The sequence below is a fragment of the Globicephala melas genome, chromosome 18 (assembly GCF_963455315.2).
Source record: "Globicephala melas chromosome 18, mGloMel1.2, whole genome shotgun sequence".
Taxonomy (NCBI): Eukaryota; Metazoa; Chordata; class Mammalia; order Artiodactyla; family Delphinidae; genus Globicephala; species Globicephala melas.
Window position 1 is genome coordinate 9313242 of NC_083331.1, and position 26363 is coordinate 9339604.

At 40.2% G+C, this 26363-nt stretch overlaps 1 protein-coding gene across 8 annotated transcripts in view; it reads right to left on the reverse strand.

Moving 5' to 3' along the window:
• Positions 1–26363, reverse strand: part of STARD13 (StAR related lipid transfer domain containing 13) — a 320629-nt gene that overhangs the window by 48811 nt on the left and 245455 nt on the right. For all 8 annotated transcript variants that reach the window (XM_060287920.2, XM_060287918.2, XM_030882525.2 and 5 more), the window contains 2 exons: positions 19767–19838; positions 16916–16997 (listed from right to left, as the gene is read on the reverse strand). Coding sequence is in view for 2 of the 8 variants with exons in the window: in XM_060287918.2 (XP_060143901.1) it covers positions 16916–16997; positions 19767–19838 (154 nt within the window). In the remaining 6 variants the exon portion in view is untranslated. The remainder of the gene's footprint in view (positions 1–16915; positions 16998–19766; positions 19839–26363) is intronic.

The window sequence follows — 26363 nt, forward strand, 5'->3', positions numbered from 1 at the left end:
GAGAAAATGAATAATTTATCGCCACACAACATTCTCTCACAGGTAGAAGCAGTAAAATAATTCGTGAACTGACGGGTCATTTTCTGCCAGGTGCCAGTTCAATTTAACAAACAGTTATTGAATTCCTGCCCGGCACAGGGCCACGGAGCACCAGGCGCCCATGATGTACCACCGGACAAGACACGGTTCCTACCGGCGAGCACTTTGGAACTGCGAGGGAGTCCTCGCCTCCCCAGCTTACCACGCCCAGAGGGAGCGAGGCCAGGGTCAGCGTGAAGTGAGCTGTGTCCAGACTGCCCCGAGCATGGAGGGGACGCCTGGGAGGGCAGAGCCCAAGGGCCAGCAGGAGAATGAGGGAAAGGCAGGCAGTGTGCTTGCTGGGAGGGCTGGGGACTCGTGAGCAGGGAGTGCGCTGTGCGGGGACCAGTGGGAGACAGGGAGGGTGGTCTGGGCCCTGTCTGAGCAAAGTGCCCCCTCGGCCACTGTGACAGAGCCTGGGGAGACACAGAGCGGCCCTCTGCACTTGACGCATGAATGACAGCAATGGGGCCCTTTCCTTCTTCGTATCTTAGGTTTGTATTTTACATTTAAACTGCCAACTTTACATTGGTCATGAGGTCTCCCATGCTGACTTAATGGTCAGTTTCCTGTGATATTTTTCTAATATTCCTGCCAAAGCCTCAAGAGGAATAACAAGCAGGGGTACGGGTTCATCTGATTCTGATTAAAGCTGCAGCCTGAACTTCTCACCCTCCGCTCAAGTGTCAGAGGCTAAAGGTCTCTAGCCCCGTCTCTTTAGGAGTGTTCCGGGTGTGGTCCTCCAAGATGGTCAGAAACCAGTCACCTGTTCCGGGGATCAGAGGCCAGCACCTCCGGGAGCAGCAGCTCCTCCTCTGCGGGGCCTGGGAAACGCTCCCCGTCTGTCTGGGAGTTTACAAAACAGATTCTGCAGAGCAGGGTGGAGAGCTATGCCACATGCACTTGTCTGGTATGTACTCACCCAACGTGGGGCCTTTCAAATATCACAGGCCATCCAGCAGGATGGCCCTACGGTGACTGGGGTGGGGGGGAGAGTGTAATTAGAAGTGCACGAGTGGCTGTCACCATGCCACAGCTGAGCCAGTGAAGGCCATGCCTCCCCTTTGCTGAGCTTCTCACTCTGGCTGCTCTTCTACCAAGTGGTCCTGCGGCAGCACAAATGCTGGCCCCTCTTCCAGCCCGGAACCCCACAAACTGTCCCTGGATGTCAGTGGAGGTGTGGGAGAGAAATGGTTAAGCGTGGACTGATCTCACTGTGCAAAGAAAATGAAGTAGTATGTGATGTTGATTAAGGGGGAAAGGATGTACGTGTGGGACCGTGTAACTTGTATAATATATATTTTCAATTGAGAAATAATTGATGTAGGACATTGTATAAGTTTAAGGTGTACGACATAATGATTTGATGTTTGTATATACTGTGAAATGATCACCACAATAAGTTTAGTTAACATCCATCTTCACACATAGTAATTTTTTTTCTTGTGATGGGAACTTTTAAGATCTACTCTCTTAGCAACTTTCAAATATGCGACACAGTATTGTTAACTATAGTCACCATGCTATACGTTACATCTCCAGAAAATAATTTTAAATAAGCAACAGACTCTAATAATGAGGGTTTCAGTGAAGAGTGTAAGTTCCTCTGGCAAATCGATAAAGGACGTCAGCCACAGTGGTCCAAAAGTAAAGAGCTATAAACAAAAGTCCAGGTGTTCTTGGGCTTCTTTAGTTTGGGGATTTCAGGCACAGTTTAAATTCACATATTCCTGCATCAGAGAAGTCAGATGAGGTATCCTTAGCTTTTTAACTGTTCCCAACAATTGCATCTAATCCAGATAAAATTTCTCTAGTGAGAATTAGTCCAAGTTGAAGCAAGGGTCATATGAGAGATTTCTGAGAAAACTGAAAGAAAGCAAATCAGCCCAGGGTGGAGGGGGAGAACTGGATGGTACAAAGCACTCACTCTCTGGAGCTAAGGGGCGTCTCGCGGCTCCTCCCTCTGCCTGCCCCATAGACGTGGGGTCCCCCTCGACCAGCCTAGGTCTTCTTCTCCTTACTGTCCCACTCTCGGGACCTCATACCTTCATATGCAGATGACTTTACATCTCTGTCTCCAGCTGAGGCCCCGTCCAGCTCCACACCCGCACACCCAACTGCACCTGGACACTTCCACTGGCACTGGCCCCTCAGGCGCCTCAGCTCATCACTCCTTCCCCGCTCAGACCCTGGCCAGACTCTCCTCACCTCCCTCCTCGGCTGTTTCCTGACTCAAGGAAGGGCGTCACTACCACCCAGCTGCTCAAACCAGGAGAAGTCTGGTCCCCCTGAATTCTGAACAACAACAGCAATAATAATAGCACCAGTTATTCATAGGTTCTTGTGAGAATTAAGCGAGATCAATGTCAAGAGCTTAGTATACTAGTCAACATACACTAAACACTCACAAAATGGTAGCCATGGTAATCTATTATATATGTGGCAAAGCAAGGCATTTTTAAAAACATTGCTAATATTTTTAAGAATGCAATACAAATATCTAAAAAAATAGAGAGAGAGAAGTGAATAATATTAATAATATAAACTCCTACTTTTGCCCTGCTGTCCTATTTTGTAGTTTCTTGTGTATTCTTCCTGAAGTCATTTTAAGTAGCTGGTTGGAAAAGGTTACATAAGAGGCCATTAAAAACTATAAAGATCAGGAAAGCCCCATGATCAGTGGTTTCAGGGGCTCACTAGAGTTGGGCCCTGGGTAGCAGCTGTGCAGGGAGCTACTGACCAAGAAGTGGACGGCCTGGTGGTATCTGCCGGCTGGCAGCCCTGATGAAATGTGGATGCTCTAGCAACAGGAGGTATGAAGAGAGAGGACCTTCAAGATGGCGGAGGAGTAAGACATGGAGATCACTTTCCTCCCCACAAATACATCAAAGATACATCTACATGTGGAACAGCTCCTACAGGACACCCACTGAACACTGTCAGAAGACCTCAGACTTCCCAGAAGCCATGTGGCTGACAGGGTCTTGGTGCTCCGGCTGGCTGTCAGGCCTGAGCCTCTGAGGTGGGAGAGCCGAGTTCAAGACATTGGACCACCAGAGACGTCCCGGCCCCACATAATATCAATGAGCGAGAGCTGTCCCAGAGATCTCCATCTCAGTATTAAGACCCAGCTCCACTCAACGACCAGCAAGCTACAGTGCTAGACACCCTATGCCAAACAACTAGCAAGACAGGAACACAACCCCACCCATTAGCAGAGAGGCTGCCTAAAATTGTAATAAGTTCACAGACACCCCAAAACACACCACCGGACGTGGTCCTGCCCACCAGAAAGACAAGATCCAGTCTCATCCACCAGAGCACAGGTACCAGCACCCTCCACCAGGAAGCCTACACAACCCACTGAACCAACCTTACCCACTGGGAGCAGACAAAAAAACAACGGGAACTATGAACCTGCAGCCTGAGAAAAGGAGACCCCAAACACGGTAAGATAAGTAAAATGAGAAGACAAGAGAAATACGCAGCAGATGAAGTAGCAAGGTAAAAACCCAACAGACCAAACAAATGAAGAGGAAATAGGCAGTCTACCTGAAAAAGAATTCAGAGTAATGATAGTAAAGATGATCTAAAATCTTAGAAATAGAATGGAGAAAATATAAGAAATGTTTAATAAGGACCTAGAAGAACTAAAGAGCAAACAAACGATGAACAACACAATAAATGAAATTAAAAATTCTCTAGAAGGAATCAATAGCAGAATAACTGAGGCAGAAGAACAGATAAGTGACCTGGAAGATAAAATAGTGGAAATAACTACTGCAGAGCAGAATAAAGAAAAAAAGAATGAAAAGAATTGAGGACAGTCTCAGAGACCTCTGGGACAACATTAAATACACCAACATTCGAATTATAGGGGTCCCAAAAGAAGAGAGAAAAAAAAGGGACTGAGAAAATATTTGAAGGGGTTATAGTTGAAAACTTTCCTAATATGGGAAAGGAAACAGTCAATCAAGTCGAGGAAGCACAGAGAGTCCCCTACAGGATAAATCCAAGGAGAAACATGTGAAGACACATATTAATCAAGCTATCAAAAATTAAATACAAAGAAAAAATATTGAAAGCAGCAAGAGAAAAGCAACAAATAACATATAAGGGAATCCCCATAAGGTTAACAGCTGATCTTTCAGCAGAAACTCTGCAAGCCAGAGGGAGTGGCAGGACAATTTAAAGTGATGAAAGGGAAAGACCTAAAACCAAGATTCCTCTACCCATCAAGGATCTCACTGAGATTCAGTGGAGAAATTAAAACCTTTACAGACAAGAAAAAGCTAAGAGAATTCAGCACCACCAAATCAGCTTTACAACAAATGCTAAAAGAACTTTAGACAGGAAACACAAGAGAAGGATAAGACCTACAATAAAGAATGCAAAACAATTAAGAAAATGTAAAACGAACATACATATCGATAATTACGTTAAATGTAAATGGATTAAATGCTCCAACCAAAAGACACAGACTGGCTGAATGGATACAAAAACAAGACCCATACATATGCCGTCTACAAGACACCCACTTCAGACTTAGGGACGCATAAGACTGAAAGTAGGGGATGGAAAAAGATATTCCATGCAAATGGAAATCAAAAGAAAGCTGGAATAGCAATTCTCATATCAGACAAAATAGACTTAAAAAAAAAGACTAGTATAAGAGACAAAGAAGAACACTACATAATGATCAAGGAATCAATCCAAGAAGAAGATATAACAACTATAAATATTTATGCACCCAACATAAGAGCACCTCAATACATAAGGCAAATACTAACAGCCATAAAAGGGGAAATTGACAGTAACACAATTATAGTAAGGGACTTTAACACCCCACTTTCACCTATGGAAAGATCAAACAAAATGAAAATAAAGAAACACAAGCTTTAAATGACACATTACACAAGATGGAATTAATTGATATTTATAGGACATTCCATGCAATAACAACAGAATACACTTTCTTCTCAAGTGCTCATGGAACATTCTCCAGGATATATCATATCTTGGGTCACAAGTCAAGCCTCGGTAAATTTAAGAAAATTGAAATTGTATCAAGTATCTTTTCCGACCACAATGCTATGAGACTACATATCAATTACAGGAAAAAAAAAAAAAACGGTAAAAAATACAAACACCGGGATGCTAAAGAATACGCTACTAAATAACCAAGAGATCACTGAAGGAATCAAAGAGGAAATCAAAAAATACTTAGAAACAAATGACAATGGAAACCTATGGGATGCAGCAAAAGCAGTTCTAATAGGGAAGTATATAGCAATAAAATCCTACCTCAAGAAATAAAAAAATCTCAAACAACCTAACCTTACACCTAAAGCAATTAGAGAAAGAAGATTAAAAAAAACACAAAGTTAGCCAATGGAAAGAAATCATAAAGATCAGATCAGAAATAAATAAAAAAGAAATGAAGGAAATGATAGCAAAGATCAATAAAACTTAAAGCTGGTTCTTTGAGAAGAAAAACCAAATTGATAAACCATTAGCCAGACTCATCAAGAAAAAAAGGGAGAAGACTCAAATCAACAGAATTAGAAATGAAAATGGAGAAGTATCAACTGACACTGCAGAAATACAAAGGATCATGAGAGATTACTACAAGCAACTCTATGCCAATAAAATGGACAACCTGGAAGAAATGGACAAATTCTTAGAAAAGTACAACCTTCCAAGACTGAACCAGGAAGAAACAGAAAATATAAACAGACCAATCACAAGTAATGAAATTGAAACTGTGATTAAAAATCTTCCAACAAACAAAAGCCCAGGACCTGATGGCTTCACAGGCGAATTCTATCAAACATTTAGAGAAGAGGTAACACCTATCCTTCTCAAACTCTTCCAAAATATAGCATAGGGAGGAACACTCCCAAACTCATTCTACGAGGCCACCATCACCCTGATAACAAAACCAGACAAAGATGTCACAAAAGAAGAAAACTACAGGCTAATATCACTGATGAACATAGATGCAAAAATCCTCAAAAAAATACTAGCAAACAGAATCCAACAGCACATTAAAAGGATCATACACCATGATCAAGGGGTTTATCCAAGACATGCAAGGATCCTTCAATATATGCAAATCAATGTGATACACCATATTAACAAACTGAAGGATAAAAACCATATGATCATCTCAATAGATGCAGAAAAAGGTTTCAACCAAATTTAACACTCATTTATGATTAAAACTCTCCAGAAAGTAGGCATAGAGGGAACTTACCTCAACATAATAAAGGCCATATATGACAAACCCACAGCCAACATCGTTCTCAACGGTGAAAAACTGAAACCATTTCTACTAAGATCAGGAACAAGACAAGGTTTCCCACCCTCACCACTATTATTCAATGTAGTTTTGGGAGTTTTAGCCACAGTAATCAGAGACAAAAAGGAAATAAAAGGATCCAAATCAGCAAAGAAGAAATAAAGCTGTCACTGTTTGCAGATGACATGATACTATACATAGAGAATCCTAAAGATGCTACCAGAAAACTACTAGAGCTAATCAATGAATTTGGTAAAGTAGAAGGATACAAAATTAATGCATAGAAATCTGCTGCATTTCTATACACTAATGATAAAAAATTGGAAAGAGAAATTAAGGAAACACTCCCATGTACCACTGCAACAAAGAGAATAAAATTCCTAGGAATAATCCTACCTAAGGAGACAAAACACTTGTATGAAGAAAACTATAAGACACTGAGGAAAGTAATTTAAGATGATACAAACAGACGGAGAGATATACCATGTTCTTGGATTGGAAGCATCAACATTGTGAAAATGACTATAGTACCCTAAGCAATCTACAGATTCACTGCAATCCCTATCAAACTACCAATGGCATTTTTCACAAAACTAGAAGAAAAAGTTTCACAATTTGTATGGAAATACAAAAGACCCCAAATAGCTAAAGCGATCTTGAGAAAGAAAAATGGAGCTGGAGGAATCAGGCTTCCTAACTTCAGACTATACTACAAAGCTACAGTAATCAAGACAGTATGGTACTGGCACAAAAACAGAAATATAGATCAATGGAACAGGATAGAAAGCCCAGAGATAGACCCACGTACATATGGTCACCTTATCTTCGATAAAGGAGGCAAGAATGTACAATGAAGAAAAGACAGCCTCTTTAATAAGTGGTGCTGGGAAAACTGGACAACTACATGTGAAAGAATGAAATTAGAACACTCCCTAACACCATACACAAAAATAAACTCAAAATGCATTAAAGACCTAAATGTAAGGCCAGACACTATAAAACTCTTAAAGGCAAACATAGGCAGAACACTCTATGACATAAATCACAGCAAGACCTTTTTTGACCCACTTCCTAGAGAAATAGAAATAAAAACAAAAATAAAGAAATGGGACCTAGTGAAACTTAAAAGTTTTGCATAGCAAAAGAAACCAGAAACAAGACAAAAAGACAACCCTCAGAATGGGAGAAGATATTTGCAAATGAAGCAAGTGACAGAGGATTAATCTCCAAAATATACAAGCAGCTGATTCAGCTCAATATCAAAAAAACAAACAACCCAATCCAAAAATGGGCAGAAGACCTAAATAGACATTTCTCCAGAGAAAATATACAGATTGCCAACAAATACATGAAAGGATGCTCAACATCACTAATCATTAGAGAAATGCAACAGAAAACTACAATGAGGTGTCACCTCACACCAGTCAGAATGGCCATCATTAAAAAATCCACAAACAATAAATGCTGGAGAGAGTGTGGAGAAAAGGGAACCCTCCTACACTATTGGTGGGAATGTAAATTGATACAGCCACTATGGAGAATAGTAGGAGGTTCCTTAAAAAACTACAAATAGAACTACCATATGACCTAGCAATCACACTACCAGGCATATACCCTGAGAAAACCGTAACTCAGAGTCATGTACCACAATGTTCACTGCAGCAGTATTTACAATAGCCAGGACACTGAAGCAACCTAAGTGTCCAACGACAGATGAATGGATAAAGAAGATGTGGCACATATATACAATGGAATATTACTCAGCCATAAAAAGAAATGAAATTGAGTTATTTGTAGTGAGATGGATGGACCTAGAGTATGTCATACAGAGTGAAGTAAGTCAGAAAGAGAAAAACAAATACTGTATGCTAACACATACATATGGAATCTAAAAAAAAAAAAAAAAAATGCTTTGAAGAACTTAGGGCAGGCCAGGAATAAAGATCCAGACGTAGAGAGTGGACTTAAGGACACGGGGAGGGGGAAGGGTAAGCTGGACCGAAGTGAGAGAGTGGCATGGACATATATACACTACCAAATGTAAAATAGATAGCTAGTGGGAAGCAGCCGCATAGCACAAGGAGATCAGCTTGGTGCTTTGTGACCACCTAGAGGGGTGGGGTAGGGAGGGTGGGAGGGAGATGCAAGAGGGAGGGGATATGGGGCTATAAGTATATGTATAGCTGATTCACTTTGTTATACAGCAGAATCTAACACAATAATATAAAGCAATTATACCCCAATAAAGATATTAAAAAATATATAGAAAGGTCAATGTTTTTCATGTGGGAAATCCCCTATGTTTGACCCTTCCATGTCTGTACTTGTCTGTACTCCATGGCTGCTCCCATTCTATACAGGCTACCTTGGGGTGAGGTTTGTGGTGGCAGGTAGGGGTGGGGATGAAGATGCCTTTCCTGCACATTAAATTAGTTATGAAAACAAAAGTGAAAGTTGAAAATAACCACATCAAAATTTCATGTGTTCTTGTCTGGGTAATTCCTACTGGCATTTTAGGGTCATTTTCCCAGGAAACTGTCTCTGAAGCCCTTTCCCCCTTAGCTATCCTGCACTTACAGTGATTACATCATTTGTCCAAGTAAATCATTACTCATTTGTCAACCTAGGCACCGTGGGCATTTGGGGACAGATAATTCCTTGGGGCGGCGGGTGCTACCTTGTGCATTGTGGGAGGTTAGCAGCATCTCTGGCCCCACCCACTAGATGCCAGTAGCATCACCACAGGTGTGACAAGCAAAAACGTTCCCAGACCTCCAGACAGGGCAAACTGCTGCCCCATCTCGGGTTGAGAATCACAGCATTAGCCTGAGATCTCAGGGTGAGGATTCTGTCTCATTTGTCTCCATAGTAAAGTAAGGCCCTCAAGAGACAGCCTTGATGAAATGAATTGAAGGAACAGTTGACAAAGTACCGCTACTCTCCAACAGTAAATCAGTTCTAAACACTTCACAAAAGAACAAAGTGTGCTTTAAACTCTTACTTTAATATGATTATTTTTTTACAGTTGAGGTCCATGAAGGCACAAATGCAATGAGAATTTCTAACCTTGGGACTTACAAGTTAAATTCAGAACATCACAAGGCAACGTAAACATCTCGGGAAGAATTACCTTTAAAGGAGGACATGAAAAACACTCCAAATTGTGTTTCACAAAAAGACCTAAGCTCTCTTTGGAAACTCCAGAAGCAGCCTGTGTGGCTTTGAATCCTAGCAGTGCTATTTACTAACTGTAAATCGACAAGTTATTTCATACCTCTGTGCCTCTGTTTCCTCATCTGTAAAATGGGAATGATGTTAGAGCCTATCTTATAGGGTTGTTATGAGAACTAAATGAGTAAATATTTGTACAATACTTAGAGTCATGCTTGGTGAGCACTTTGTGTTCTAAAGAAATGAAATCACCCCTTATTGGGATTTGTATTTAATTTATAGATTCAGAATTTCAAAATGACCATGATTATCATGTAACCACCTATATCCTTCTCCCAATGATTTGTCTATGGTTTCAGTCTAGGTAATTGTCACAAATTGTGTTATATGACATAACACAATATATAACATTGTACATTTTCTGTGATATCCTTAAAGGGAAAATTTAAAGTATATTATCCATTTTCATAGATTACCATTATTTAAAATTAATAATATTACTTAAATACCTCAAATCAAATATGTGCCTTTGTGTGTAGAGGTAAACTGTAAAAATCACTTTTGTCAGCATTCTTTCTTACCCTCTCCCTCATCCCACATTATAATCCATTGTCATTAGTTGTCCTTTTAAATACAAAGGGCAGTGACAGATGCACTATAATCCTAATCAATTCCATATCTCCATAAAACAGTACTGAACAAGGTGAATGCCCTTGTCTTATACATGTTGTGATTAGTTACTATTTATTAACAACATAAGTTAGGCAGATCTAACATTAAATTAGAAATTCAGAGATCATCTTGGGCATCAAGGCCCTATGTTAGCAGTCTGAGAAAATGTCCCAAACCAAAATGCTAATAGAACATGCCACTTCTTAAAAATCTCATTCAGGAGCTTTGATTTGCTGCAATTTGCCTTAAAGGTGACAAACTTTGCAAGGTATTGTGATACCTTGGCTCTGCCTCCATTTTGAGATGGTTAGTTTCATCCAGGTACTTAGACTTGCAATTAGCTTTTCATTACTCACAGGGGAAATTATTTTTCAATTACAAATTCAATCAAAACACATAAAAACAGAATTATAGTTGTGGTTGCTAAGTAACAGAGACTGCACTGTTCTGACTTGCAGTAACAAATATTTACAGACGGCTACTGTGTACTGGCGCTGTCAGAGTTGCAGAAGCAATGATGGGGCATGGTCACCATTCTGGAGGTTCACACCTTCACTAAAGACAGCAAACCTGTCTGGTTTCCGAGACCTGAACATGAGAGCCACACATCCACATATGCCCAGCCAGGTGTCGGTCCTCCCAGCCACGGACATCCTTAGTACAATCTATTTTTTCAAGCCAATGAAAAGTTAACACTGCTCAACAACTCTTCAAGAGTAAATCGGGACCCAGGATATTAATTGTCTGTCCACACAGGAGAGAAACTTCCAGACAAAAAAAGGTGAGTAAAATTCTTGTGGGTAACATTTACAGGAGACCTTCAGCTCTCTTGTTTTCATTTGCCTACCTGGCAGAAGCTAAGTGCCCTCTGGCTATGATTCCCGTTAGGATTCTGCATTAGCTCAGCATTTCAAATATGCATGAGAAATGTAGAGCCCACAAAGCTTTAAAAATAAAACATGAGACCAGCTCTATTACTGTGTCTGCAGTGCACGAGGAAGGAAATGAATAAAATCACAACCCCTTATTGCTCTCCAGGCATTAATCATAACATACCACGTGAGTGGGTGAGTGTCTAATTAACTGCTCATCAATCTCAAAGTTTTAAAAGTGCTGTCACTGCCCTCAGGCTGGAAGTCTTCCTTCAGCCTGCTTTCTGGAAATCTTGTCTGGAAGGAACTCATAAGGGAAGGCAAAGAAATTCCATGGGTGTTCCCTTCAGCCAAGTTACCTCCATCTCTGCCCTACCTACTCTGCCTGTTTCTTTTGATCACCCCGCTGTGACTACTCCTTTGGCCTCTGTTCTACCCACTGCTCCTGCGCCCTGAGAATTTCAGCTCACATACCTCCAGCCAAATGCTTTTCTTATTTCATAATATTTTTGGAGACATAGCCGTCCTAAGAATTATTCCAATGATAACAACCTCCTGCCACTCTAACCAATTTTACACAAGCTGGGCCCTTATCAAGAGCACTGTGGTGTCTGGCGTTGTTGCATTCCCACATGTTTATGCAGTACTGTCTTTTGGGTACGTCTGTATGAATCCTGCTATGGGCTGAATCAGAAATGGGTCATGGGTTCTACAAGAGAAGACTTCCTAATTTTTCTGGCTGACACTACCTTATTATGCAGAACTTTTTATCTTGAAATGATTTCTATACTGGCTAATCTATATCATGGCTGAAAGTTTTTTTTTTTTTTAAAGTCGACTTGGATGGAAAAGTCCAGAACTTAGTCAAGGCACCTTAGATCACATGCAGCAGGGAGTAGATAAAGCTTTACCACCCATGTGTTTGAGATTCAAAGCTTTACCCACTCAGATACATATGTCATCCAATGAATAGAACTGCACAATCAGAAGCGGTTTGCTCCTACAATCCTGATTTAAAAATATGGAATGAAATTTTCATTCTTGGTTTACAATGTAATCCTTGATTTATATTTTAAAAGTCTACGCGTAAGCTACTAGAACTAATGAGTAAGTGTAGAAAGACTGCAGGATGCAAATGAACAATATACAACAACAACAACAAAAAATACTAGCAATGAACAATTGGAGACCGAAACAATAAAAAACAGTACTATTTAGAATAGCACCACGAAACATGAAATTTTTAAGTACTTTCAAGTACGCGTATTACCCATATGCTGAAAACTACAAGTTAGGGTTAAAAAAAAAAAAATCAAAAGAGACCTAAACAGAGACATGTACCATGTTTATGAATCAGAAGTCTTGTTACTGTTAAGGTATCAATTCTTCCCTAACTGATCTATAGCGTCAACACAATCCAAATCAATACTCCGGTAGGAGTTTAAACATTGATATCAACAAGCTGTTTTTAAATTTATATGGAAAGGCAGAGGAACTAAAATAGCCAAAACAATCCTGGCAAAGAAGAACAAAGTTGGAGGACTCACGCTACTGGATTCCAAGACATACACAAAGCTAAGTAATCAAGTGCCATATTTGTGAAAGGATAGACACATAGATAAATGGAACAGAACAGAGAGTCCAGAAATAGATTCATGCATATATGGTCAACTGATTTACAATATAAGTGCAAAGGCAATTCAATGAAGAAAGTATAGTCTTTTCAACATGGTGGTCAACCAATGGGATATTGCTAAGCAAAAAATGAATCTTGAGCCATACTTTTTATCTTCTAAAAAATTAACTTGAAATGGATCATCAACTTACACATAAAACATAAAACTGAAATTTCCAGAAGAAAAACAAAGGAGAAAATAGTTGTGACCTTACGTTAGGCAAAATTTCTTAGGTGTGACATTAAAAACATGAAAAAAAAATGATAAACTGCACTCCAATAAAATTCAAAACTTCTGCGAAAGACATTGTTAAGAGATTGAAAAAATAAGCTACAGACTGGCAAAAAATATAAAAACTCAATAAGAAAACAAACAACCAAATTTTAAAAATAGGCAAAAACCTCAGACACTTTACTAGAGAAGATATATGAATGGCAAATAAGCACATGAAAAGACACTCAACGCCATTACTCATTAAGGACATACAAAGTTAAATCACAATGAGAAACACTAGACACCTATTAGAATGCTTAAAAACAAAACAAAACAAAAACTGACAACACCAAGTACCAACAAAGATGTGGAGCAATTGGAACTCTCATACATCGTTGGTGGTAATACAAAATGGTATGTTCACTTTGGAAATGTTTGGTGGTCTCTGATAAAGTTCAAATATACTTATCATATGCACCCCACAATCTCATTCCTAGGAAGTTACCCAAAAGAAATGAACACTTATGTACACACAAAAACTTGAATATGAATGTTTATAGGGGTGTTATAGCCACCCAAAGTGGCAACAACTCAAATGTTCTTCGTCTGGTGAATGGATAGACAAATTGTAGTATATCCACACAACGGAATACTACTGAGCAATTATATTGATTGATACACGCAACACGGATGAATCTTAGGTGCATTAGTGAAATAAAGGCAGACTCGAAAGGCTACATACTGTTTGATTTCACTTATATAGCATTCTGGAAAAGGCAAAACTGTGGGTACAAGAACCAGATCAGTGGTTGCCAAGGGTTGAGAGCAGGTTGATGACAAAGGTGAACCAGGGAGTTTTTTTAGGTGATGGAGCTGTTCTATATCTTGGTTGTGGTGGTGGTTACATGATTGTAGGCATTTATCAAAACTCAAAGAACTGTACACTGAAAATAGTGAATTTTGCTTTATAAATATACAGAACACCTTGACTTAAAGAAAATATAGATTTAAAAATTCAACTGGGATGATTTCACTTATATATGGAATCTAAAAAACAAAATAAGCAAATATATCTAAACAGAAACAGAGTCATAGATACAGAAAACAAATAGGTGGTGGCCAGATGCGAGGGGGGTGGAGGGAGGAGAGAAATAGGTAAGGGAGATTAAGGGGTACAAATCTTCGTTTACAGAATTATGAGTCACAGGTATAAAATGTACAGTATGGGGAATATAGTCAATAATTATGTAATATCTCTGTATGGCGACAGATGACAACCAAACTTACTGTGTGATCATTTTGAAATGTATAGAAATATAGCATCACTATGTTATATACCAGGAACTAACATAGAGTTGTAGGTCAATTATACTTCAAAAACAAACAAACTTACAGAAAAAAGATCAGATCTGTGGCTACCTGAGGTGGGGGGAGGGGGGATTGGATGAAGGTGATCAAAAGGTACAAACTTCCAGTTATAAGATAAATAAGTAGTAGAGATGTAATGTACAAAATGATAAAGATAATTATACTGCTGTATGTGTCACATATCTGAACACTGTTGAGAGTAAATCATAAGAGTTCTCATCAAAAGGAAAATTTTATTTTTCTATTTCTTTAATGTTGTATCTATATGAGATGGTGAATGTTCACTAAACCTATTGTGGTAAACATCTCATGATTATGTAAGTCTAACCATTATGCTGTACACTTTAAACGTATACAGTGCTGTATGTCAATTATATCTCAATAAAACTGGGGGGGAAAACAACAAAAGCCATGATTAGAGAATCAAAGATCTATGAGTATTCAAGAAAATTCAATTGGGAGAACGATAATGTAATATAACACAATTAACAATAAAAATTATTTCTTTTAAAAAATGCCACCTTACTAGTAAAAATACTCTTGGTTAAAACTAAGAGGGAAAACTCAGGATGAGGTGGTGGTGCAATAGTTCTGAGTTGGATGAAGCCTTGGTGTGCATCAGACATGCTGAGAAGAAAACACTGCTTTTCCAATTCATTGCCTTTAAAGAATTACAACCAGGACTTCCCTGGTGGTGCAGTGGTTAAGAATCTGCCTGCCAATGCAGGGGACACAAGTTCGAGCCCTGGTCCGGGAAGATTCCACATGCCGCGAAGCAACTAAGCCTGCATGCCACAACTACTGAGCCTGCGCTCTAGAGCCCTTGAGTGGCAACTACTGAGACCGCGTGCCGCGTCTACTGAAGACTGTGCACCTAGAGCCCGTGCTCCACAACAAGAGAAGCCACCACGATGAGAACCCCGTGCACTGCAACACGGAGTAGCCCCCACTCGCCGCAACTAGAGAAAGCCTGCATGCAGCAACGAAGACCCAGCGCAGCCAAAAATAAAATAAAATAAATTTATATATATATATAAAAAAAAAGAATTACAACCAAACTACCCATTCTTCTCGTAAACGCTCACAAATGGCATTTTGTGCTTGTTTGTTTTTGAGTCCAAATAGCCAGTTCCTGCAATTTGTGATTTAAAGAGTTCTTTGCTCTTCTACCCACTTAAGCAAACCCACAGTAATGCGCTTCTTCAACATTCAGAGATCATTCCTTAACGCAAATCTACCTTCATATAGGAATCCCAGAGTAACCAGCTTATGAACGCAGAAATATTTATGTCTACAGAATCAGCAAGCCTATGGTTATTTATATACTATTCTAATATATATCGGTGTGTCCTTATCTTGACAGAAGTTTTCCTCATCATTACTTTCCTCTTAAACTATCTTTTCTTTTTTTTTTTTTTTGGCTGTGTTGGGTCTTCATTGCTGCGCACGGGCTTTCTCTAGAGCACAGGCTCATTAGCTGTGGTGCACGGGCTTAGTTGCTCTGCGGCATGTGGGATCTTCCTGGACCAGGGCTCGAACCCATGTTCCCTGCATTGGCAGGCGGATCCTTAACCACTGCGCCAGGGCTCAAATCCATGTCCCCTACGTTGGCAGGCAGATTCTTAACCACTGTGCCACCAGGGAAGTCCCTAAACTACCGTCTTTTCTATGTCAAATGCAGAATGTATGAGAAAAAAATGTTGGACTGCAAGTTACGAGGACTGCAGTTTTAAAGTCAGTTTAGCCCATAACTAGCTCTGTAGCCTTGGAAAAATGACTCACCTCCTGTAACTAATATTTATTTCCAGCTCTGACCTCTCACCAGGGCTTTAGTTAGGAAACTTCAAATTCCTACAGACACATAGAACCTCTCATGCACATTTAATTGTTCAGAGATATTGATTACATTGGTATCTTTTATTATTACTTAAATTATAATTATTTTATTTGATCATTTATGCTTCATTTCTTCAGTTAGATTTCTCCAACCAGATTAGACACTCTCTGAGGGGAGGGAGTTATTCATCTTTGTCTTCTTATATCATCTATTACATAGTGAAGGCTCAAATATTTCAGGTTGCAGATATAACTACTTGAGCTTACATATTCTAGTTTGCTGATATAATCATTTGTCTTTGCAAAAAATACAGCTGAGTTTGACATACTCATGGAGCTCTACAGGGCCCTCCCTGACCACTCATGCTCTGGTCCCCCACAATGCCTTCTCCCACTAACCCACCCACACCCCATCACTGTCTATAGCCTCAGTTTGTTTTACTTTTTTAACATAGCTTAACACTCTCTGAGATAATCTCTCCTTCTCCCTCTTTTTCTCTCACTCATTCTCTCTTTTTCCCAATCTATTGTCTGAAGCTTCCCACTAGGATTTAAGCTCCATGACTGATCATGGTCACCATAATATACTTACAGCCTGGACCCATGCCTGGCATATAGTAGGTACTCAATAAGTACTTACTGAATTGTTGTTGAACTCGCCGCTCAATATAGTGATAACTATTAGACATTGAACAATCAAAGAAGCAAAAATACTTCACATGATTTACCTGTAAAGAGGTTCTACAAGGTCTTTTTCAAGAAAATCATGATCGTTCTTGACAGCCACAATGTTGATGGGAAATTGTGAGTCTGAAAGAGACAAAGAGAGACAAAGGAGTTTATATGCCTTGTTTTATCTGAATGGGCACCAATATCTTCAGGCCACCATGTTTCTGTACTCATGGCTCATCTTAACAGCAGTTACTCCCCATTGACAGGTGTGTTGGTAATGTTTACAGAGCAGAAATTTTTACTTTTATCCCAATAAATGCTTTTAAGAATACAAAAAAGTGTGAAATATGAAAATAACCAAGTGTTTGACCTTGGATAGGACTGCATACCAAGTGCCTGCATTTTTATAGCTCATCACTGTCACAGACTTTTGCCTGTACGGAGAACTTTCCCACTCTCACCATCCACCTAAGGTGGAGGTTGCTGACTTCTGTCCTGATCAGTTCATGAAATACTTAGTTTGGCAGATTTTTTTTTTTTTCCTTCAGAAAGGAAAATACCGGAAGTATTTTATTTTGTAACAAAATCTTGAGTCACTTTGGAGTGTCAGCAAAATACTCAAACAACTGATTCTATCCAATAAAAAAGGAGAAATTCCAACATTGTAACTTTTCTCCCACAGACTACTCATGCCAGATTTGGAGGTCATGGGCAATGCTCAGGTTACAGTGTTAATTTTAGGTCCCTCATTTGTGGAGGTAAAAATCTGGAGATCATTGGAATAAAGTCCATGGCCAAATCTAACCATCAATGTTGGTCCATTATCATCATCATCATCCTACCATTCTTTCTCTTTCTCATCTTATATTTGACATTTGTCAATCATGATAAATCTAAGGGTACCAATTTTCTTATTGCAACTTGAAAAGAGAAACAATTCCTCTTCTGGTGAAAAAAAGTGAATTCCAGAGTGAATTCTAGACAGTTCCTGAATGTAGACTGTCTCATTCTGCTAGAGAGGGAGTTAATGTGTAGTCATGAGGAACACAGACATGGAAGCCCAGTTGCTCTGGCTTTAAGTCGTGGCTCTGCTACTCACTAGCTGTAGACTGTGGGCAAATCACTTAACCTCCTCTGGGACTCTGTTTCCTCATCTGTAAAATGGGGATGATGATAATTATAATACCTCCCCTATGGTGTTGTGAATATTAAATGAATAGTACATGTACAGTGTTTTGAACAGTAGCTGGCACATAGTAAGCTCTATAAAAGTATTTGTTCTTATTCTTATTACATCCATTAAATGCATATGGCTTAAACACAATATGACAAGCCCATCCCACTTATGAGATATCTTTACTTCTTAGTCATTTATAGACTCTTCACATTTAAATTGGATAGTATTTTGAGTGCACATTACAGTAGAAAATCTATCTCATGAAGAAGCATGCTGACTCTTCTACTTTATAATCTTGTAAAAGTCACTTAACCTTTTTGCGTCTCTCATAATCAGTGCATTGCTGGTGGGGGTGGGGGAATAGCAGCTGCTTAGACCAAAACTGTAAGACCCTCCTCCTTGTCTAAAAGGCTATGGTTTTTTGAAAGCTTTTATCAGAGACCTTAGACTTCACAGCACATTCAGAATTTAAGTGAGAGAAGTAGAAGGTTTTTTGTTTGTTTGTTTTTTAATATAAAACTGAGCTTCTAGGTGAATAGATGAGATTCACCAGTGAGTAAAGGTTAATTTTGTTGATTCTTTCCATCCTACATGAATTTTACGTCATCAGGAACAGAAGTCTATACTGTCTAGTGTACTACATATGCTCAGTTTACCCCTAAAGATTCACTCTCCACTTTTTTGTAAACTGCTTTGTGCCCCAGGATCAGCTGTGGATGGCATTCAAGGGGATCCATGCTCTCTGCTTCCTTTTGTGTTTGGCCAATGGGAAGCCCTGGCTGGAGGTGGAGGGAGGGAGGAGTGTGAGGTCAGGGCATTTACTCTTCTGGTTGTCTCCAGGGGAGGCGGCCATCACCAGCTGTGTCCTCCACTCCTAGGGCCTGCTCTGAGATCCTCTCTCCTTCCGGGTTCTGGCACCCTCTCCCTCCATTTATGGCTTTGGGCCTAGGGTAGTGACAGCTCTGCTGCTACAAGCTCTGGGCTCCTGGACTGTTCCTCGTGGTTTCCTATGCCCTGCCCACATCTTTGCAATGAACACTTTTAGGAATAAATCCCCCTCAGATTGTCTTGAGTATGCTTACTGCTGGGATCCTGACTAATTCACTATACGACTATCCAGGAAGCAGATGCTTTGGTTATATTTTTAGGTATCAGTAAGATAAAGGTGAGTATGTTTATTAACTGTCAAAACATCAATGGAAGTAAGTATGATGCTGGCAATAGAAGCACCTTACTTAAAACCCTGAAAAATAACATCTGATCCATGTTACATCTTAAGCATTTTCAGGTTAAGTAAACAGAACTCAAGAAAAGTCTCAAGATAAATTAGTTTTGTGATTTCTAGGAAATTTATCAACAATTCATTTATTGTACTTTCAAGAAAACAGAGAGTGAAGAAAAAACACGGAAAGGGATAAGGAAGGAAGTGCAGAAAAGCTGATGTTGGCAGAACACTGGAAGGAAAAGGCAGAGCTGGGATCCGCGGTAGAGGTGAGAAGCAGAAAGAGCAAAACAAGAAGTAAAGAAGGGAGAAGCAGGGAGGGGCCCAAGGTGAGGCAGGCTCAGGAAGCAAGCCTCATTTCTAAATTGGCATCAGGATAAGCCCTGGGCATTGCAAAGGTGGAGGCAAGGAGGAAAAATGGTTGAGAAAGATTTGGAAGTCAAAACACACCACAGGACATATTTTGAATTTATTCTCTTTATAAAGAGAGAAGAAAAGCCCAACTTACCCTCATATAACTGAGCGTACTGCGGAAACCCGGCAGCGCGGAGCCAGTCACATGCTTCCTTCGCCTCAATTTCTGAAAAATACAACAAAGGGAAATGTGTGAGTCCAACGGCCACCCACTGGTCTCTACCTCCGCAATGAATGAGGAACTGGTGAGCACTGTGCATGTTATTACAAAGCAAAATTGTTCTCATGTAAGTCTGTGTAAGTAGCCTACCCAGAAATGGGTATAAAGTGAACAGGTATCACAAAGGTACTTGTTACGTGTCTGCTAAGCTTCTCTTCAATGCTGATCCATAAGTATTTGGATAATAGCAAAACCACAGACTACAGAACACACAGGCTGGGTTTCAGGGAGGGAAAAATGTCTTATTTATACACTAGGGAAACAGGGGACTAAGGAGAAGGTGGAAAAACTTCCTTATGATTTTTTTTTAATAAATTGTTTTAAACTTTCAAAGATAAAGCTAAGACTATTCTACATTCCTTTATTCTTTTACTCTGGGGATAATGAAAGAATGAATACAACTGGGCAGTTGGTGAAAATGTATTTTCTCATAAAGAAAGGTATTAACAAAAATCCAGTGTGTTACTATTTCTTTAATTTTACTAATGGCTTTAATTCCAAATGCCTTGTAATAAGATGTGCATTCATCAAGCACATTCTAATGATTTTCAAGCTGCTGAGTGCTGCATGGAACAGTAAAGCTGGTTACCTGGAACTGAGACATGTGTTTGATGGCGCTGCTAGAATCTCTGAGGGCCAGCCCCAAGAGGTTGATATGGCCTTTGGGTGACCGATTTTGGTGTGGACATACCAAGAGTGCACGGGACCACCTGCCTGGAGAACTTGGGAGGGAGATGGGGAGAGTCTACAGTATGTGAACCTGGTCACTTTTCGACCTCGTGAATCCTGGATCACTTCCCAACCGCAACTCTGTTAGATAAATATGAATGCAGGGGAAAAGAAGTTCATCTGTCAAAAGTCCAGTTTCTCCAGACAAAATTAAACAGCCGATTATAACAGGTCTCTACCCAGGCCTCTTCCTCTGCTGTTGGGAGGGAGCCCGGTCAGGTCATTGTATTTCCATTTACTCTGACGTTCGTTTTCCCCTGTAGCCAAAGTTGGAGAGTACCAGGTGTTCTTGGGATCACTTCATAAAAACGATCCACGCTAGCATCAGCAGTGGGCCAGAGACTGCAACCTACTTTGAAAGCTCAGTGTCCTTGCAGCATAATGTTCAATGTGACAGAGCTATCTGGTCTATGTTAGGAAAACAGACCAAAGGCCAGAACATCCACAGGCTCCAAAGGGAAGAGCAAAAGCCTAAAGCCCCGTCCCACTTATCTGGTTGGATATGGGTTGAGATATGTTATTAAATCCAGGGAAACAGGGCCTGTGGTGGCCCCTGTCCCAGAGTCCCTGCTTCTTTTGGCATCCCCTAATCGATTGTCATTCCAGAGACTGATGATTTCTAAATCTTGGGTTTTTTCTCTGACATGAGGGGTTTTTTTACATAGTTACTACCAGCACAGACCTAATAGGTCTCATTCCTGCCTTGTACACATCATTCAGAAATATCTGGGGCACGAAGCTGGAAATAAAAGCATTTCTATGAGGAGGGGTGAGACCCACAAGTGCAGTTCAAAATGAATTGGCTGGATTGTACTGTATTGGCTAACTTGGGTTTTCCCTTTGGAAGGTACAAAGCGCAATTATTGTACGTCTCTGAAGTTTTATTTAGTACTCATTTGAGAGTCCTTATGTGAAGGCTTCCACTTTGATAACTGCACAAGTACTTCAGGGGAAGTAGGAAATGCACATTCTGACTGTAACATGGAGAAAATGTGAGTCACTCTCGAGTCAAAGATAGGCTGTTGCCTTCTAAAATTTCAAGCTTCAGATTTGCTTTCTTCTTCAACATACTACAGGGGCTAGTGATGAGAAAATACCTAATTTCTAGACATGCTCTAAACAGTTATGAGTCAGCAAGTCTTAGAGAGAAGCACAGAATTCTGTTATGTGAACTACATGAATAGTAGGCCTTTTTCTATTTTATTATTGCTTTTACTATTATTGAAATGTACTGTTAAGCAGGAGAGCCCCAGAGAGACAGACCAAGAAGAACAAATGGGGGCGACTTGGAAGGCAGGAGCTCTGCCACACAGCAAGCTCAAAGGGGAGCAGGAAGTAACTTGTAAAGGAGCGTACACTCCACCAGATGCTGTGGTAAGAAGGACAGAGAGCTGGGGTAGAGGTGGGCAGCAGGGGTCCTCATGGAAAGACTCTCTTTGAAACTAAGACTCTGGCTGGGCAGTGGAAGAGGGCTCAGGCTAGCCTGGGAGATTTTATTTAAAAAGCTCCCTAGATAACTTCGTTTTGTTTTTTCATAAGAGTAACCTAGATAATGAACTGAAACTCTACCCATACATAAACATAAATAGTCAAATCTTAACCAGAACCCAGGTAAATCAAACTCTCAAATAAGCTGATTTTTTAAAATGGGTTGGCATTTTGTTTTTAAGTCTCCCAGGCAAAAGACAACAAAAGCTGCAATTAGTAGGGGCTTCCCTGGTGGCGCAGTGGTTGTGAGTCCGCCTGCCGATGCAGGGAACACGGGTTCGTGCCCCGGTCCAGGAAGATCCCACATGCCGCGGAGCGGCCGGGCCCGTGAGCCATGGCCGCTGAGCCTGCGCGTCCAGAGCCTGTGCTCCACAACAGTGAGAGGCCACAACAGTGAGAGGCCCGCGTACCGCAAACAAACAACAAAAAAAGCTGCAATTAATAAATAATAAATGAGAAGAAGCCACATCCCAGCCATGGTGGATGGCTCCTCCCCACCACACCCAACTTGCTGTTCTGTTTCTGAAATGTCTCCCAAACACATTCCCCCTACTCTTAAGGGCAAAACCACCTAGTGACAAAGCAAACAAACAAAACAATGGAGCACAATTAACCACTATCAACTGTGACTGCCCACCAAGCTGAGTTGGAGATAAAAAGAGCCTTACGATTCCTACCTATTCCCCACAGCCCCTACTAACACCTGTCAGCCAAATGCTAATGTGTTCCCCCGGGCCTATTACCCATGCAACAGCCAAAATGCCTGGAGGAGTAAGAAGGAATCATTACTGCCAGTGTCATGTTTCACAAGGCCTACATAATGAGAGCTAAATGACATTTGAGGAGAGTGTGAAAATCTCTTTTCCACTGAGCTCTTGCTTAGCCAGCACAAAATTATGTAAAAGCTTTAAGGGCCATTCAAATCACATTATGACAGTTTTATTTGTTCCCCATTTCCAACCCACACCTGGCCCTGTGGCATCTCCAGGGCTAAAAGGCAAAGCACCAACCTTCTGCAAGTCTCCTGCAGCAAATGTAAGTGTGGGGAGAAACCAGAGAATGCCCTTAACAGACTGGCCTACTGATCTCGACCATGGTTACCACATTGTAACTGGAGAAAATTCAGTCTGTTTGGCTCCGGAGATGATAGGATTTCAATAGAATTTTTGTAATTATTATATATAAAAATCATTTCCATTTTACTCTAGAGTGAGCATCTGTTTTTGCTTGCCCAACATCCTTCCCCCCTCGCTCGGATAACAGAGCCTCTTCTACATGGTTTAGGTGGGCCCGACACTCCTGGTCCCCTCCAACCACATTCCTTGGCCCTCTCACCACCACCCACATGGATGACCTGCTCCTTAAGAGAACCCATTCCCCTAAGTCCAAGGAAACCAAGGAGTTTTGGGATATTAAGTCAACAGTTGTTTGGGGGCTGAAATCAACTGGTTGAAAAGGGAGATATTCAGTTTTTCAATTGGTCGCTTGACCTGCACAAAAGCCAGGCAAACCTTTTCAATCGATAAATAAAGAAGATGGTTTGGCGCCTGGCATGCTCTTCCATCACATATCTGTGATTCTACTTGGGGGAAGTCACTCACTTTGCCTCAGTTGCCTTTCCTACATGCTTAGACCATGATCGGACCTCTGTCCAGAGACAGACACAGCTGAGGGAGGCTGTCTCATTGGGTGCCCGAGTTGCTGCACATCAAAGGGCATGAGAACGAAGTCACTGTGGAAATTACCATAGCCTGTGACACTGGTTTTAGAAAGTGTTATCTCATTTCTTAATTACATGTGCTCAGTGTTAAAAATTTATAAAAATACAGAAAGGCACAATGAAAGAAAAAAGTCAACTCTTGTCCCATTAGTTAACATAATTCAATATATGTTATTTGTCCAACTGGTAGTGATGGTAATATCTTTGGTTGACTACCTTCTGTATATAACAAAATACATTGTGAATACTTTCCCATATCATGGTATTGTTGGTAAAAATGGAAAATTTACTTTATTTTGAGAATGATGCTTATTTTTTAAATACCTAATTTTTGAATACTGCCAATTGAGCTGACAACATCCAGGTAGCCAAGAGGAAACAGTTCAGTAGGCCTTCATCAACACAGTCTGATTGTGGAGAAGGCTGGAAGTCTATGTGAGTTAAAAGGGATTTACAAGCTGTTTCTTTTTCTTTTTTTTGCAGTATGCGGGCCTCTCACTGTTGTGGCCTCTCCCGTTGCGGAGCACAGGCTCCGGACGCGCAGGCTCAGCGGCCATGGCTCACAGGCCCAGCCGCTCTGCGGCATGTGGGATCCTCCCGGACCGGGGCACGAACCCGCGTCCCCTGCATTGGCAGGCGGACTCTCAGCCACTGCGCCACCAGGGAAGCCCTACAAGCTGTTTCTTTAAGGAAATATCACCGATGTTTGTACAGTCAGGTGGACAAGGCTCCAGAGGGCCTCAGTCAAGTAAGGAGTTGTATTGAGCGCAGCAAATTTACTGCCCAGGTTTGCAGGCCTCCTTTCTTGTTACTCTCTCATTGAATTTTTAAACTGGTGCTTCTAAAGTGCTCGGAACAGTGTGTTCTCCTACCTAAGCATTTAAATACATTTTTTTTTTTTAATTTACGTTATTCTCGGCATAGCAAATACTTTTCCCATAGCTAACCCAAAGGGATACTCTTCTTTCTAAATACCCAAAGGTATTTCTAAGGGACACTCTTCTTCTAAACCAAAAATTCAAATTAGGGCCGAATTGAGTATTATTATCATCAGAAAATTAGCTGGCTAGAAGGAACCCGGTTTACTGTGGAAAGTTTAAGGCACGTGTATTTATGTTCTTCTTACAAATCTCCTGGAATTTTGATGGATAAACTGGCTCCAATTTAAGTAGGTCTTAACCGTTCTTAACGTTCATTAAAAGTACTCAAGAGGAGTTGGGAAAAAAAGACAACATGGATCTCCATGTGATTTAGAAAAGTGGGCTTGAGAACAGTGTTTTGTTTTTTTCATTTAAACTGGCTGACATGGTGGGCACCCTGCTTCTGAAAGATTATGGGTGACTCAACCACCACAAGATGTCTGCGGTTGACACAATTATCACCATTAAAGCATATCCAAGGTGTTAACATTTCAACAGGCTCAGGTTGTCGGCTTAGGGTGGTTTGCACAGCTGAGTTAGCTTCAGTATTCACGAACTTCTTCAGACAAATGACTCCTTTGTTTTCAGATGAAATTTCTCAAGTGAAGTCCCTATTTATTGAAGCTGTGTTTATTCCATAGGCTGTATTTATTCCACAGGCTAGGCCAAATTTGCCAAAACCAGTGCCAGCGTATCCATTCTGTCCATATGTGGACGAGAAGGATGCAAGCATTAATATTAGGTAGGACCATGCACTACCACCATCAATCATCCTTCTCCTGGGAGGGCTTTAGAACCCTCATCACAGGTTCAGGAGGGAACACCAAGTTTTGTAGTAACAATAGGCTTTGATTTAGATCCCATGTCATGGCAACAGGATACATCTTTTTGCATTCTTTGAATTATATAATATATTTATTGCAATGTGTAAAAGGCCTGAATAAGTCTTAAATGTATACCAAGTATAATATTTTCTAATGTGCATAGCATTTTATTTCCATGATATTCTAAGTTACTAATAGAATTAAAATACAGGTTATTTTAGAAATTTAAGATTATTAATCTCTGAACATTCAGATCAGTGAACCAAGTGATAAACAGCCATTTTATCTCCCCATAACTTAAGGCAACCTTTTTTCTGATGTGTAGAAAAATATCTTGCACTCAGCTAATATATAACTATAGAAGAAAGAAATAGGAAGATGTATATATCCTCAGGACACCTAATTGTACTCAGTTAAGATGGAGAATCATGGCTGGGTTTATGTGTACTATTTTCCTGAAAGCAAGAGTAACAGACATGCTGAGACATACTATTCCATCACCAATTCTTAACACTAGCCTTATTTCTCAGGTTGTGAAGTATCTTCTGCAAGCTGGATTCATAGCAAATCTAGCCACTTAAAAGTAATTTCTATTAGAGTGAAAAAAAATCAAGCAAATTCTATACCTAAATAGAAGGTCTATTCTTAGTCACTCAAGGGTTGTTTTTAATCTCTCTTTTTCAGCCTTTTTGGGGAAAACATATAATATATATAATTTATTAGTTTACTATTAAATTTTTAATATGATTATAAATTAAATTATATATTTAATATATTTAACATAAATTAT